This window comes from Oryctolagus cuniculus, chromosome 5 (genome assembly GCF_051225735.1).
Source record: "Oryctolagus cuniculus isolate XC-2025 breed Fujian yellow rabbit chromosome 5, ASM5122573v1, whole genome shotgun sequence".
Taxonomy (NCBI): Eukaryota; Metazoa; Chordata; class Mammalia; order Lagomorpha; family Leporidae; genus Oryctolagus; species Oryctolagus cuniculus.
The window spans coordinates 64,983,805-64,998,422 of NC_142871.1; the positions used below are offsets into that span (position 1 = coordinate 64,983,805).

At 47.5% G+C, this 14,618-nt stretch overlaps 1 protein-coding gene and 1 long non-coding RNA gene across 8 annotated transcripts in view; one reads left to right on the plus strand and one right to left on the minus strand.

The window, feature by feature from the left end:
* PRDM1 (PR/SET domain 1) overlaps window positions 1–14,618 on the minus strand; it is a 63,726-nt gene that overhangs the window by 9,950 nt on the left and 39,158 nt on the right. Inside the window, exons 1-3 of one of the 6 annotated variants that reach the window (XM_002714871.6) lie at window positions 11,717–12,107; window positions 9,836–10,084; window positions 3,268–3,387 (exon numbers count right to left, since the gene is read on the minus strand). In XM_002714871.6, the coding sequence (XP_002714917.1) occupies window positions 3,268–3,387; window positions 9,836–10,084; window positions 11,717–11,758 (411 nt within the window). In that variant the 5' untranslated portion in view covers window positions 11,759–12,107. Of the gene's footprint in view, window positions 1–13; window positions 456–995; window positions 1,093–1,143; window positions 1,263–3,267; window positions 3,388–9,835; window positions 10,085–10,357; window positions 10,706–11,716; window positions 12,108–14,618 lie in introns of those variants that run through there. The other 5 variants (XM_008263331.5, XM_089332799.1, XM_089332801.1 and 2 more) reach the window with 5 other exon arrangements.
* On the plus strand, window positions 1,263–9,855 carry LOC138849789 (uncharacterized). 2 transcript variants are annotated; one of them, XR_011388961.2, is made up of 3 exons: window positions 1,263–2,272; window positions 2,480–2,585; window positions 3,462–9,855. It is a non-coding gene; the product is annotated as an uncharacterized LOC138849789 (long non-coding RNA). The 2 variants fall into 2 exon arrangements; XR_016233819.1 differs by having other exon boundaries at window positions 1,263–2,585.

The following is a 14,618-nucleotide window of genomic DNA, read 5'->3' on the forward strand; positions in this document are numbered from 1 at the left end:
TTTTGGCAGTTACCTTTTCCATTTCAGTTTTTATCGTCTTTTCATGTTCGGGAAAAATAACAGAAGAATGAAACCCCAGAGCTCATTTAAGAAGCTGTCCCAAACCGATCAAACCATGGGCGAGTGCTACTTTCGCTGCAGCGGTAAGCGGCTGATGGGTGAAGCTATGGACTTCAGTTCGGATTATGCTGACTCCAAGTGCTTTGAGTCACTGGGTAGGAGACCAGGCCCACTGCGTCAAACGGAGTCTCAGCTTTTTCTATGGCCTCTGTACTTGCGTTTCCTACACCCCCGCCCAAGGCTTAGACTAGGCAAACATCCTCCACCCCCAACCCTCCAAGTCCTAAAGTAACACTTGTTCCTATGAATACTTGGAACCCGGCCTGGTGGTGGAAACGCTGGGTGGGGCAAAGGTGAAATTCACCTGCCATAACAAAGTGAGCGAGCGGCGGTGGCGGGGAAAGAGGCCAGAATTGCAGTGTACTGAGAAGTCACTTCTGATAAACACGTTCAGTCTTGCGCTTCTCTTTCAAGCCAAAGGAGGGAAGGAGAGAGAGGGAGAGAGGGAGAGAGGGATAGAGGGAGAGAGGGAGGGAGAGAGAGAGGGAGGGAGAGAGGGAGAGAGGGGGAGAGGGAGAGGGAGATGGAGGGAGGGAGAGAGAGAGAGAGAGAGAGGAAGACAGGCAGAGAGAGAGGGGGAGAGAGGGAGAGGGAGATAGAGGGAGAGAAGGAGAGAGGGAGAGAGGGAGAGAGGGAGAGAGGGAGAGAAGGAGAGAGAGAGAAAGAGAAGCTCTCTTATCTGGGAGGAAGGCGGCTAAGCGCCACACACGGAGCTCCAGGCGTGAGCTTTTGGGAAAAGAGCAGTGAGGCAGTATGCTGTCCTCGCAAAACTGCGGAGAAAGAAGAATTCAAAGTCTGTGCTAGAATCATGTTCCTTGTGGGCAACATGTGCACTGGCAGAGAGACAGAGAGAAAAACGCAAATGAGACTCTTACTGAACCGGCTTGATGTGGAACTCCTGCCCCTCCACAGCGCGTACTGGCTCCTCTCTCTCTCTCTCTCTCTCTCTCTCTCTCTCTCTCCCCCTCTCTACCTGTTCTTGAGACGTTAGCACGTTGCCTTACACCTTCTCCGAGTCAATACCTGGCTCCCTGCAGGAGTAGGGCGCTGCTGGGCGGAGGAGCTGGGCTGACAGCACAGCAGGCTACCTGCCTTCCTCTTAGTCACCCACTGACTCGGCTAGTCTAAGAATCAGGTCTGTGTCTCGCTCACACGTTATCAGAAATAAAAAGGAACTCTGCCCCTTTAACACGGGCAGTAAACACCAGAATCACTTTCTTTTCAGAGTAACTTCCTGTAAATTGTGAAGGGGGAAATACATGTGGCTTCATCAAAGCAGCTTGTGAGAGCTTTTGCGGTGTGTTTTGTTAAGAGAAAATGGAACAAGGCTGGGTGAGTTCAGCTATCAGGAGGGGTTTTCAAGTTTGTTTACTCTGATGTGCAAACTTCCAGGAACTCGGGGTTCCAGTGCCCGGGCGGAAGCGACTTTCTAAAGCTATGGGTCTGCTGCTTCCAGGCAGCCTTCCTTGGGACCACAATGTACTGGGATCTTCATAGGACAACAGCGGCGTGGAGGCCATGCAGTCACCCGCACGCCCCCGCCAGCCAACAAAATCACGCACACGGACCAAGAACGCTGCATTTCCATATATTATCAAGCAGATTCAAAACGTGCTGACTCACAGTACAGTTACAAGAAATGTCACGGGTTTCTCAACCTGAACATCCCTTCTCTTCTTGGACTCTGTGTAATTTGCATGAAAGTTTTTCTTTGCTCACGACAGATGTTCATATCCCTGCCAGCAAAAATCAGGATGCTTTTAACAACATGTGGGAAGTGAGCTCCTACAATATCCTCTGCATGTGAAAGGCTGATTCAAATAAATCCTCCTGGGGAGGAAAGTCTTTCAGTGACTTAGGAGTGAATCTGTAAGTGAAACAGGGAACTGGGACGGCGCCGGGAGTCTCAGGTGCGTCTTGCCTCTTTTGAAAGTGACCGTCCGTTAATGACGTTTCTGCTGAACTGCCTTCATTCAGACCTTGCACCCCAAGAGCTGTCCACCTCTACGGCTCGCTTCAGGGAAGGATTTATTGGCAGTAAAGGCCAAGAAGCAGGCACAGTCATCCTCCCCACGGAGGGAATGTGAAATAGAGATTCTGAACACTGTGATTGTTAGTGAATCTCCAGCTGCTCTCCTCCGCTCGGGAAGTGGTAAAGTACATTTCTAAAAACATTTCTAAAAACTCAAAACTTCCTCGATTATGATCCTCAACCAAAAGATGTGAGGTTGTCTGGGCATCCCAGTGAAAGCAAGCACGCTCCAAAATTCTTTTATTACCAGGCAGCCGTTTCCTACGGGAGTTAAAATACTGTACTCTTTATGTAAGGATGCATAAAAATGCTCACTTTATTTTTCAGCGGAGGAAAATGAATCTCCCAGGGGCATCTATGGGAAGAGGGAAAGCAGTCTGACTTTTCTCTGTTCACTCCTCATTCAGTCTTTGACTGCAGAGTTCCATGTCCAGTAAGTACACAGGGCAAGGGTTGGGGTGGGGGTGGGGAGTACTTTTCTAACCCTGATGCTCCCAAGGTCTTGGCCAGATCTTTATAGGAAGGCTTACTGCCACCCCTGAGCACATACGCTGTCCTTATCCTATGGGAGTTATTTACACACTGTCCAACCCAACCGTTTCATTGTGTGGTCCCTCTCTCTAAGCTTAGCTCCTTCTTGAAGGACATCCATTTTCCAGATAATTCCTTTATGATAAATCTTCCATTCAATTAAAGTTAACTCAGCAAGAAATCAGGAAGGGGGTGAAATCTAAGGCTAGGTGACTCATTACTACTTCCTTGCAGAGAAATGCAAATGAACAGAGCCTTGAAGCCGGCAGCAAACTGTTTCCTTTCATCACAAAGCTCTAATGAGTTGCAAAATAAAAAAATTAAAAAAAAAAAAATCAGGATTCACGTCAGGTCCATAGCTCCGTTAGGAGCCACCTACAGCCTGCTATTCCAGGGCCAAACACTGAACCAGTTCCTTCACACTTGTTCAGAATCCCCCCTGAGTGCCCAAGAAGACCCCCCTCAACGCATGGGGGTGAGCCCCAGCGTTTTTCAGCACCGGTTAAAAAAGGAAGTGACCCAGCTCTTGGAGCATGGATTCTTCCCTCTCACTTAATGAGTCTGGAAAAATTTTCCCTACTTACCCGCCAAAAATATTTCCTGTTGGCATTCTTAGGAACTGTATCGTTGGTGTAGATTTCTCCTATTAAGGGTCCAAATCGTGTGCCCTTCGGGATGTACTCCTTACTGACAACTCCAATAACCTAAATGAAGGGGGGAGAGGGTAGACAAATAAAACAATTACTCGAATGGTACACTGTTCACCCATCTTTTTTAGTTCCAGGAATTGGATCCCCAAGGGGAAACACCATCAACAATGGCAAAATGAAGATAAAGCAGCCATTACTACTGCCTACCGAATGAACAAGCAGACCACCACCCTTTAAAGCCCGAGATTGTTAAGAAAATTCCGAACCAAGCACTGCACTATTTTAAAGGCTTATTCTCCAGTAACTACGGGCTCTTCACTTTTATCACGACTTTGCATGTTGCAAGAACAGGAGAGGTAGCCATTCTGTTTAGAATCAGACACTGCACGCAGAATTTCACAATCAAGACGAGAGACCATGTCAGCCCTGCTCCTGCCTTCCTAGTTCTCATTCTCCCTCCAACCATAAACACAGTGTGCTGGAGGGGCATAAAATAGTTTTAACCTCAGAAACCAAAATAATGCTCTTTAAGTGTTCCACAAAGGCCTAGGAACCAGAAACCAAACACAGTATGCTTTTTTTCTTTTTTCATTCCAGATGAGGGCTTTTTTTTTTTTTTTTTTTTGTATAGCTTCTAAGTTCTCTTTAATAGAAGAAAGATCTTGCAAATAACTTTGTTCTTCTCTAACATGTTCTACTCAACAGTGGTCAAAAATCCTTTGAAATAGAATTTATACCGAGGAGAGCTCTAGGTTCTGAGAGCTGTGGTTCTAAGATCTAAGGAGATGGCCTTCTCAGACTGCTTGTATCACACATTTTGACTTTGTGGGGCTGGGTAAAGAAACTTGTCAACTGTGCCAGTTCTTCCTTGATCGTAAATTTCTTCTGAGGGAGTTAAAAAAAAAAAAATCACCAACCACGAATCAGGAAGCAATTCATCACTATTCAAAAGAACTCCTCTGTGTGGAGTCCTTTGCAACATTTTGCAGTTCCAGTTTTGTTTTGGTTTTATTCTCTCACTTTCCCAGTTTTATTTCCTTCAAGTTCAAAACAGCCTAGAAATTACTTACTGGATTAGATCAAGGTGTGCGTGTGTATGCGTGTGTGTGTGTATGTGTGTGTAAAATATTTATTTCTACTTTCTGTTATTCCTGGTAACTCCTATACAATGTGCACCTGAAACGGTAGACACATTCATGGATCATTCTCAGCGGAAACTGACATTCTGGTTAGGATTCACACAGGTACTTCAAGAAGTCTCACCAAGAATTTAAGCCTCTGTTTGCCTGGATACAGACTAAGCACCTCTCCGTGGCTGTGACAGACTAGTTTTTTTCCGGTGTGTTTCTTATCAGCCAATAATTTCTTTTTCTAAAACAATTTACTATGCAAGATACAAGTCAACAGGGCATAAGACTGGAAAGACAGAGAGAAAGAGAGAGAAGGACCATTTGGTACACCCTAACACAAGTTGAAACAAGGTTGGCAAGTTACTGTGTTATTTTTGGTCCTTTACAATTTCTGGCAGAGAGCTGAAAAAAACAGATGTTCATTTCATCCCTCTCCTCTGCCTTCATTTACATCTATGTGCCCTTTCGGGAACAGGTCATCACTCTGGGCGGCGTTTGTTAGCACAGCCACGGAGGACAGGAGCATTTTAAGATAAAAATAAATGCTCACAGTTTAAGCAGACTGACTTCCTAAGAGGCTCATTGTTCAGGATATGTTATTAAACTAATTCACGTGGAAAATTTGTGGAATTCACTTCTATGACACACACACCACTTGACATTCATATTTAAGTGAACCTTCCATAATATTGAAATGACAAACAGGAAAAACAAATAATGCCATTTGTTGGTGAGCCAATAATTAGCAGCTGATATTTTCAACATGTCCACTTTAAAGCAGTAATTTTAAGGAAGGTACTCAACTGGTTCATCAACTTTGTTCTAAATTATAGTCTCCTGCAGACACTGTCTTAGAAGCGAGAGCCTGATTACCAACAAGGAACATTACATGCAGGTCATGGTTTGGCTTCCAAATTGCCATTCTTCTACAGAATCGGCCTCCTGGTTTTTAGCTATGAAGCTTACACTAAGAAAAAACCCAATGTTTTCTCATGGCCAAAAAGAAGTCAATTAGAATCTTGTTCCTACAAAAGAATTTGGGGAAGGCATGAGCCACCCAATACTGACTTGAACACAACTTTGGGCTAGTCACTGAGGAAGATATAAAGTGGTACTAGAAACAACTCTTGCCTTCTATAACCTGACAAATGCAATTTAATAGGCAAGACACGAAAGCAAGTAAAAGGAGGACGGTGTGTTGTGTTAGAGAGGTCTATGAGAATCCTCAAGTCCCAGACAAAGTAAAAAACAGCAGCTTCAGTGACAGACTACCTTTAATGAATGGGACAGAATCTAACATTTCAAATTTCTACTATATACAGAGCTATAGAGTATACAGAAACTCACATTGGTATATGTAATTAGAGACATAAAATCATAGAATTTCAATGTTGCAAGAAATCTTGTAGTTTATAAATCACCTAGATCTATTCCAAGTGCAGACTTCTAATTCCTTCATCTAAAATTTGTGTCTGATATGTCATTAAAAAAGGACACAAAAGCTGCAATTTTAAGATTATCGTGTTCATCCAGGTACCTCTGGAGGGGAGGAGAGGAGAGATAGAAGCCGGAGGTTCTCTATGGTAGGGTGAAAAGACCAATCGTAGTCCTGCTGACCCAGTGACAGTGTTCCATCCTGAGAGCAAGCCAAGCCGACGTTACAGGCGAACCTGGGGTGCGCCTTGAACTCCACAGAGCTAAAAAGACTAATTAAGAATGTGTTCACCTAACTCAGGAAGGAAACTTCCCTGGAACTGACCAGGGTCCTAAAGAAATGACTGCTGGGGACAGGCTGCAGTGGGCCTTGGTATCCCCGTGAGCGTGAACACGTTGGCCCTGAGTGGCTTTAGAAGGCCTCAGAGTGTGCCTTCTGGGCACAGCAGAGCCCCTGCCACCTCGGCAGCTGTCTCCGGCAGTGGCCTCAGTTCCAGAACACACTCCAACAGAACCCGCTTCCAGACAGAAAAGAGTGCTTCTTCTCAATTGTACAAAATGAAAGATGTGACAGCTTTGAAAGGGTTGGGGGGGGGGGGTCTGACAGCAAAAGACAATATAGGGTGCTTTTTTTTTTTTGTAAAGCAAACTGACCTTTATGCAAACACACACCCCCCACAGTGGGTTTTAAGCAGAAACCTTATTCAGGTCTAAATGGGATGTGAGCATCTTCATGGCAAATTTCATTAGGATCTCTGTAATGACTAGCTATCTCTTCCCCCTCCCATCAAAATGACTCATTCAGTTAAAATTCTGTTTTGACTCTACGGATATTCGTGTGGAGAAGACTAGAACTTTGCAGGGGACCAAGACCTCCAGCCTGTAATTCATCCCGTTTTTAAAACGTGTGGAGGGAACGGAGATGTTTTTGGAAGGTTTCCTCTTTCATTATCTTTCTATTAAAGGAATCGTGGCAATGCCTCAGCACATCACCTCCCAAATAAAAGGCAGGAGTGAGAGGGAATTGCATGTTAGGGTGAGATACCTGTACAGATGGCTTGAGTTAATAATGGACTTCAATTAAAATGGACACAGAGGCCCCGTGATCAGCCTGATATTTATCAGCACCCGACCTGGGGAGGCCAGACTCACAGCGCCACGGTACCTCGAGGGCAACCTCAACCCTCCGCCGAGGACAGGAACCTTACAGGCCACCGCTTCTAAAATCTAAATGTTGAAATTGATTTTTCTGTCAAGTGTTCATGCAAGATTATTTCAGGAGGACAAGGGGAAAATCCCCATAAAAGAATAACCCAACTGTTCAAAAAGTTTTAAAAGTTTTGAATAGCATGTCTATATTTGGTTTTAGTTCTGGAAATAGGAAGTAAGAACGGCCTCATTAAAGGTACAGAATGATTCTAAACCAAATCTAAAAATGAGGGGCAAGATCAGAAATATGATTTGTATGTTTTGTTTTTAAACCAAAAAAAAAAAAAAAGGTGCTGACACATAGCACAAATTCATAATGAAAAATGGTTTTGTTACAAAAAAATTCCCCAGGATGTCAGCACAACAGGACATAATGTAACATCTTCTGCAATTTAGATGAAAACATTGAAAGAAGCATAAGATAAATCAGCCAGATAAAAACTAGATGTAGAAGGTTTTTTTTTTTTTTTTTTTTTTTTTTTTTCCTTTTTCCACTGCCTGTGGGACTTCAAGAACCAACTGAATAATGAGAATGTAAACATCTCAGCAATCCTAAATCTTCCTATCCTGGGACCAGCTCGCAGCCTCACACCCTCTTACTGGCTCAGCTTCACCATCTTTCTTCACCCCCTCAAGGGACCTGTCTTTTCCCACAGTGTCAAAAGGAAGGAGAAAAACAGGTACAAACTCCAGAGTCATCTTAAGACCGGATTACATTCAAGTTGTCTCCTGACTGCTTTTCATGTTTCAGTTAGTTAAATGAAATATGGGGAAGAGGATAAGGGACCCCTGACCTGGGATGTTAGTTTTCAAAGACCCCTCTCTTCAGGAACACAGGTACTGTTTGGCTTTTAGTTGCTTAACATGCCGAAATAGGGAGTTGTTGTACAGAAAAAAACGTTCAAACACTCTTCATAAGGGATCAGGCTGAAATATGTTAAGACGATAAATAAAGCCACAGTGACACCAAGAGGGGCTAGTGGAGCATGATCTCGAAGCTCTTGGAGACAGAGGAACTTTGCTCTGAGCCCTGCGTCTCGTTCTAACTCTCTGCCTTTGGATAAGTGACTATCTTTCTGAACCTTGGACTAAATAATCTAAGAGCATTAGTTGACTTAGCCATGATTTTTAACTAGAATGATGGAAACTGAAAAACTTAAGCTAAGAGCTGAACACAGATCAGAACATGACAGAATCCAAAAAAAAACAAAGATGATCTGCAGAATGGAGTCCCCACGGGTTGGACAGGGCAACGTAACACAAATGAACCTTGGAAACAGACAAAAATTTGATCCAATCTGATATGGGGGGGGGGGGACACACTGCACCTTTAAAAGCCACAGCCAAACGTTGTAACACCCAAACAAGTCCTACATTGATTCTAAGGGCCACATATGAAGAGAGACTTTCTATTGAGAAGAACCTTACTTTCAGGAAGAGGTATAATTAAGGCCGACCTCCTGGGTTACATTTGGGGTCACATTCATACACAACGACAATTTAAATTTCACTGGGTATCAAATCTGCCTCCACTCTCCCAGCAGAGAAAAGAATAAGGAAGGTTGCGCTTTCATGTCACTCCAAGCTGAGCTGCTCTGTTTCATTTCAGAAAGCCATGTATCCCCCTCACCAAAAAACAAAAACAAACCAAAACAAAAAACCACACCACAACTCAGACACACAAACAGGAAAGAGACAAAGTGTTTCCCAAATAGGCTCCCGGATTCTTCCAAACGCCGTTCCTTAAGGAAGGGAAAAGTGACTTGGCATGGCTGTAATGAACAGTCCCAGGTCTCAGCAGCAGACCTGGATCCCTACAGCCAGCCAGCCCCTCTCATTACCCTGGGAAGGCAGCAACAGAACCGACAGTGGGCCAGCCAAGCAAGGGGTCCATTTGTTCAACCTAGCCTGGCAGGAGGCTGGTAGCAAGAGCAGCTACAGTAGCCACGGGCTCCCAACAAGAGGTGGTTCCGCAAGTTATTTCACAGCTAAACATCACGCCTTGCTGTCATAGCTATATAAAAGGGTAAACACAAATCAGTTGCTCATTCCAAGTTTGGGTTTTCAGCCCCTTTGAAGCAACAAAGAGGGTGCCCACTTCAGAGGCCGAGAAGGAAGGGGCCTGCCAGCCAGCCAGGGCAAAGGAGCTGCCACAGATCAGCAGTGGTTAGCTCTGAAGTCACTGGGCCAGAGGACACCACGCTTTTACGTGACCCTCTTCTCGGCTCCTACCGTCGCCTCAATTCATAAACGCGTCAAGGTTTTGACAGTAATTTTAGAAACCCAGCTCATAAAGCCACTCGTTAAAAAGAATAAAGCCATCTAATGACCAAAGGGAGACAAAAGGCACACGGACAACTTTTCTTGTTTTCCCCCAAGAAAAAGTGTTTTCCGCCCAAAGACTGCAGATGGGTGCTGGTCCAGATCTTTCTGGAAGCTCACCGGCCATGTCACCCACCCCAGGCTGCAGGCTAAGCCAGACTTGCCTAAGACAAGTCTCCTGGCCACAGGATTTAACTGTTTACTAATTGGTATGGCACGGTGGAGGGCTGGAGAAAATGAGAAGGAACTGACTTGGGAAAAGAGAAAGCTTGGAGGGATGCAAACAGAGGGACCAATTCTTTGCTGATACTTAAGAGATTCTCAGAGAGAGAGAGAGAGCAAGCAGGGAGGGAGATGGGGGGGGGGTTCCGGTGGCAATCTTCTGCAGCCCAAACCCCCAGTCTTACCTCTTTGCTGTTGCTGGAGTACTTGAAGAGCAGATTCCTGGGCAAGGACGCCTCGGCCTGCACGGCGGTCCCTCCCTCGGGGCCGGACTCCCAAGGGTGGTCATTCACAATGTACGTGCACTTCTCCTCAAACTCAGTCTCTGTCCACAGAGTCATGTCCGCGTCCTCCATGTCCATTTTCATGGTCCCCTCGGTGCCCTCTGCCAACTCTTGAGCCGTCACAGCGCCGGAGCTGCACTTGGGGGCAGCCTGGAAGAGAAGGGGAAGGTCTTTAATCCCCATTGTCCCGCGTGGTGGCTGGCTCCCAGCTCCCTCGGAGCGGCTGTGACTAATGCAGCAGTCCGAGGGACTTTCAAAGCCGATGCAGCAAAGCGCTTGGTACAGCTGAGTGAGACCCAAACAGCCTTGAAGAAGCAAGGGGTTTAAATGCTTGTGTTAGTCAAAAAGGAAAAAAAAAAAGTGGCAACTTCACGGGGGGGGGGGGGCGCGGGAGGGAGAAACAGAAATTACAGCAAGATCCACCTCTGAACACTGCCTGGCTTCACCTCTCACGGTAGAAAAATGTTGTGGGCGCTCGGTCCGGCGTCCCAGAGCGCCTGGGGTCATGGCCGCCAGACCCTCAGCGCTGTGGAAAAGCTGCCTCAGAAAAGGGTCACAAACAAGGAGAGGAAGAGGAAGGAGCTCTGTCTGCCTCTGAATGAAGCTAAAAATGGAAAGCGCGTGTGCTGCGGGAGCGGAACCCAGCCCGCCTTTTCCAAATGGGGAAGACTGAACTTTCCCACCGCGGCTCCCAAAGGCAAAACAACTTTCAAAACAACTGCCTTGCCCGGCGCGGCGCGCGCTCGCACGCTCGCTCAGCCCCCGCGCCGGGCGGCCGGCTCCCGGCTGCAGCCGCCAGCATCCCCGCGGCAGGCGAGCGCGGGCACCCCGGGCGAGGAGCGCGCGGAGGGAGCCGAGGGGCAGCGCGGTCCGCCGCCTCGCGGGGCGTTGCGGGCATCTCCCGCCAACTCCGGGACCGGGGGCGGGGGCGGTGGAGAAGGCAAACAGAGAATTCCCCGGAGAGGATTCCTTTCGGAGCCCTCAGCTGCAAATAGCCCTTTCCATCTAAATCCGAAAGTGTGCGAATTCCCAGAAGTCACTGATGCGCTACAGTTTACTGTAACTAAAGTTCTAACACACACAGCAGGCTCCCAGGACAAGTCCCGCTTCCCCTTGTACATGGAGCAGGATATTCCCGCAAACCTTCCCGCACGCTCAGAAAAAAAGTGCTTTCCTAAGGAGGGGAAAAAAAAGGCTTGGAACTGCGGCCACGCTTCCCCACCGTGGCCGTGGCTGGTCGAAGCTGGAAGCCGGGGCATCATTCCCACTTCGGACGTGTGCTTGTGAAAATGTCAACAGAGCGCTGGGGAAGCCTTCACGGCAGCTTGCACACTCTGCCACTTCTTCTCTCACTAGGATGCTCTTCTCTCGAAAAAAAAAAAAAAAAAAAAAAAAAGCAAAATTGTGTTTCCCTCGGTTACGGTTTAAATAAACCAGCTTAAAAAAAAAAAAAGGTAGTTCCAATACAGAGTCACGATGCCGAATAAAATGTTGAAACTGGAAACCTGAGGCCACCGCGGTGGAATTACTTTGACCAGAGTGGACAAGAACCAGGACTGAAATTGCAATAAATTGACAATTATGTCTAGAAATGAAAGGGTTAAAGATCCATAAAGAGGGGGAAAAGTCTTCTAAAAGTCTGACAGTCCTAAGTGCATGAAAGCACAGCATTTCTTGTTTCTACCCCGAGTACGTGATCAAAAACAAAACCAGAGGGGTTAAAAAGGCAAGAAAAAAGTTCCCAGATCAATTTCCAAACACAAATAAAAGCAACGTCCTTACCAAGGTCGTCCCCACAGGTTTTTCCAAGCAAATATCCAACATCGGAGAGGCGTCGGGCTCACGTCTCGCCAGCCCACATCGCGCCCGCGTCCCGGCGGGCGGGCTGAGCCGCACTGAGGCGCGCGCCGCGCCGGCCCCCTGCTCTCCCGCGGCCGCGCCGGCGCCCGCGCCCCGGCTCTCGGCGGACAGGTGCCGCGCGCTGCTCTCGCCGCTCCGCAGCACTGCAGGGCCGAGCGTCACGGCTGCACTTTGTGTGTGTGCGTGTGTGTGTGTGCGCGAACCAGCCCGGCGGCTCCTTTCCCCTCCCTGCTGTAAGATTTCGTTAGCCACTCGGCTGATTCACTGCTGCCAGCTGCCTGGAGTGGGGGCGTGGCCACTGGAGGCACCTGGACTCGCCGGAGCCGCGCCGGCCCAGGGCTTTCCCCGGCTCGCGAGCCGCGAGCTGCTTCCTCTCTTTGCGTGTGAATTTCAACATGACTTGGAATCTTCCGACTTCCCTTTGAAGGCCCAGCACCCCGGCGTTTACTTGGGCCGTATTGTATTCTAAAGATTGCAGAGCGCCCTCCTTCCTGGGGGGGGGGGGGGGACGATAAAGGGTGTGTGTGTGTGTGTGTGTGTGTGTGCTCCCAGAGCGAAGGAAACCTCAAAAGTACCTGGCCAGCGTGTGGCTCAGCCCGAGCCCGCAGTCCGCAGACGGCGCGCATAACGCACTTGCAAAAGGCGACTGACACTGTCTGCGCCCGCGAATGGGGCCCCAACCCCCCAAACTTCTCGGAGGCCATCTCTCTCCTGTTAACTCAATACATCCACCTCTGGCACAACCAACTTTCCTCTTTCAATCAGTACAGTAAACAGGGACATGGGGAAAAGTTACGATCCTACAGATGAATCTCACCCCCCACCCCCACCCCCATTTTCCCTCTGCTCCTGGGACCCACAGGCTGACTTCCGAGCAGTGGGTCAGGGTGAGTAAAAGGGACGGGGGAGTCTTGGGGGATACTGAACTGGACACCGCGAGGGGAAAGCCATCCGAGGCAGTAATTAGTGGGCTCGCTCGGAGCCCTGGCCGCCTTTTCCTCCAGCCTCAGCCAGTCCCTCTGTTGAAGGAAGGACATCCTGTGATGATGCCATACAATGTCCTGTTTGTTTATTATTAAGAGCGTGGACCTTGCATTCCTGCTTCTCATTACAAAACAAACCAGATGCTCTACTTCCTTCAATGCTCTTGTGCCTTCAGCAAGGAATCTTCTAGTTCAGAGAAACAATGATGCAAAGAGACCATTTATAGCAAGCACCCCGTACAATTATTACTTAGATCACTGAAACACGAGCCTTCCACTTTTCCTGCTTGCCTCACTATACGTAGTTGTATCTGCTTTTTTCAATCATCTCTCTTTCAACCTTAGACTTCGCTGTCTTTGCTAGCATTTCAAATACACATGTGCATACACCCCCCCACACACACACACACCCACAGACACACACCCAGTCCCAACCTGATGATACTAACTTACTCATACAATGAAGTGGACATTTGATTATTTGTTTATAGGAAGAAATGAAACAAAGCAAAACAGAAGTCCAACTCAACCATAAAAATGTTTGCCTTAAAAATCTATTTTCTCTCCTTCAGGAAAATTTCTAGACTTTTTTTTGGGGGGGGGTGTAGGGGAGAGGGGGGAAGAGTGGGAAGTAAAAGATTATTTGCCAGAAAATGGTGTCTGTGTCTTAAGTCCTTGCAGCCTCTCTGTAGCACACAACAGTCACATTCCCACTAGGGGACATAAGCAGCACACACTCGCCACTTGCTGCAGGTCCACCTGTTATTGCACGTTCTGCCAGAGGGGACGCTAGCACCAAGAGGAACCAGGACCTCGAGGGCGGATGTGCCAGGGGTATAAAACTGAATGAACGATTCCCCAGGGTTCTCAGAAAGCTCCAAGATGATAATTAAACAAGAGAAATCCAGCCTTCTCGAGAGGGTTTATTAACTGATGCTGAGTCAGCGCCACAATGGACAGAAAAACAATGCAGTCATACGGAAGGCTGGCCTGCTGTTCAAACAGTCTCCCTTGCAGATGTTAAAGAGTATTTCACTTCCCTTTTAGGATCAAACCGTGTTCTTAAGCCACATAGACCGTGCAAGTGTGGGTGAGTCAGCCATGTTGAAGGCAGGGCTCAGGCAGAAAGTCTGATATTTGAGGTGGGAAGAGGGCTATTTTTGGCCAAATAGTTGCTTTACTGCCTGGGAGATGCCAGTGAATCAACTCACTGTTAATTAATTTCAGCCTGCACTCACCTTCAGAGGTGGTGAAATGGGCTTGAGCCGAGAGAAGACGCGAACATCAAATACCAGTTTGGGGCTTAGCCAGGCAACCCTAAAATTAGTTCCAGGTGCTCCAGCTGAGCTGCACACGGCCACGGGTGGAACTGGAAGGAAAGTACGCGTTGAGACACAGAGTGTTAGGATGTAAAGCCCTTCCAATGTTGACTTCTTGTCTAGAAGTGAGAGGGAAAGGAAAGAACAAATAACACCCCCAGCCCAGTTTTGACCATGATGATAGCGGTCAGGAATAGACAATAATCTAATTCAAGATGAAAGACACAAAAAGAAAGAAGGGATAAAGGAGAGGAAGCAGCTTCACAACAGGAAAGCAATGCTCACCCTGTCCTACTGAGGTATTTACGGCCAAGCACCGAACTGTTAAGGGGGAAAGAAAAGGGCCTGATCCTCCGGCCTCCACTCAGCCCTTCTAGAAGGTTCCAGGGGGACCCATGCAGGGCGCTGACCAGAGCTGGGAGACAATGGCACTGGTGCAGTTGTGCAGAGAGGTCTTTAAGGCTGCCACTGTGTGGAATCTGAAGTCTCAAAATGTTTGTTTCTAAGTAATCACTTGGTGTG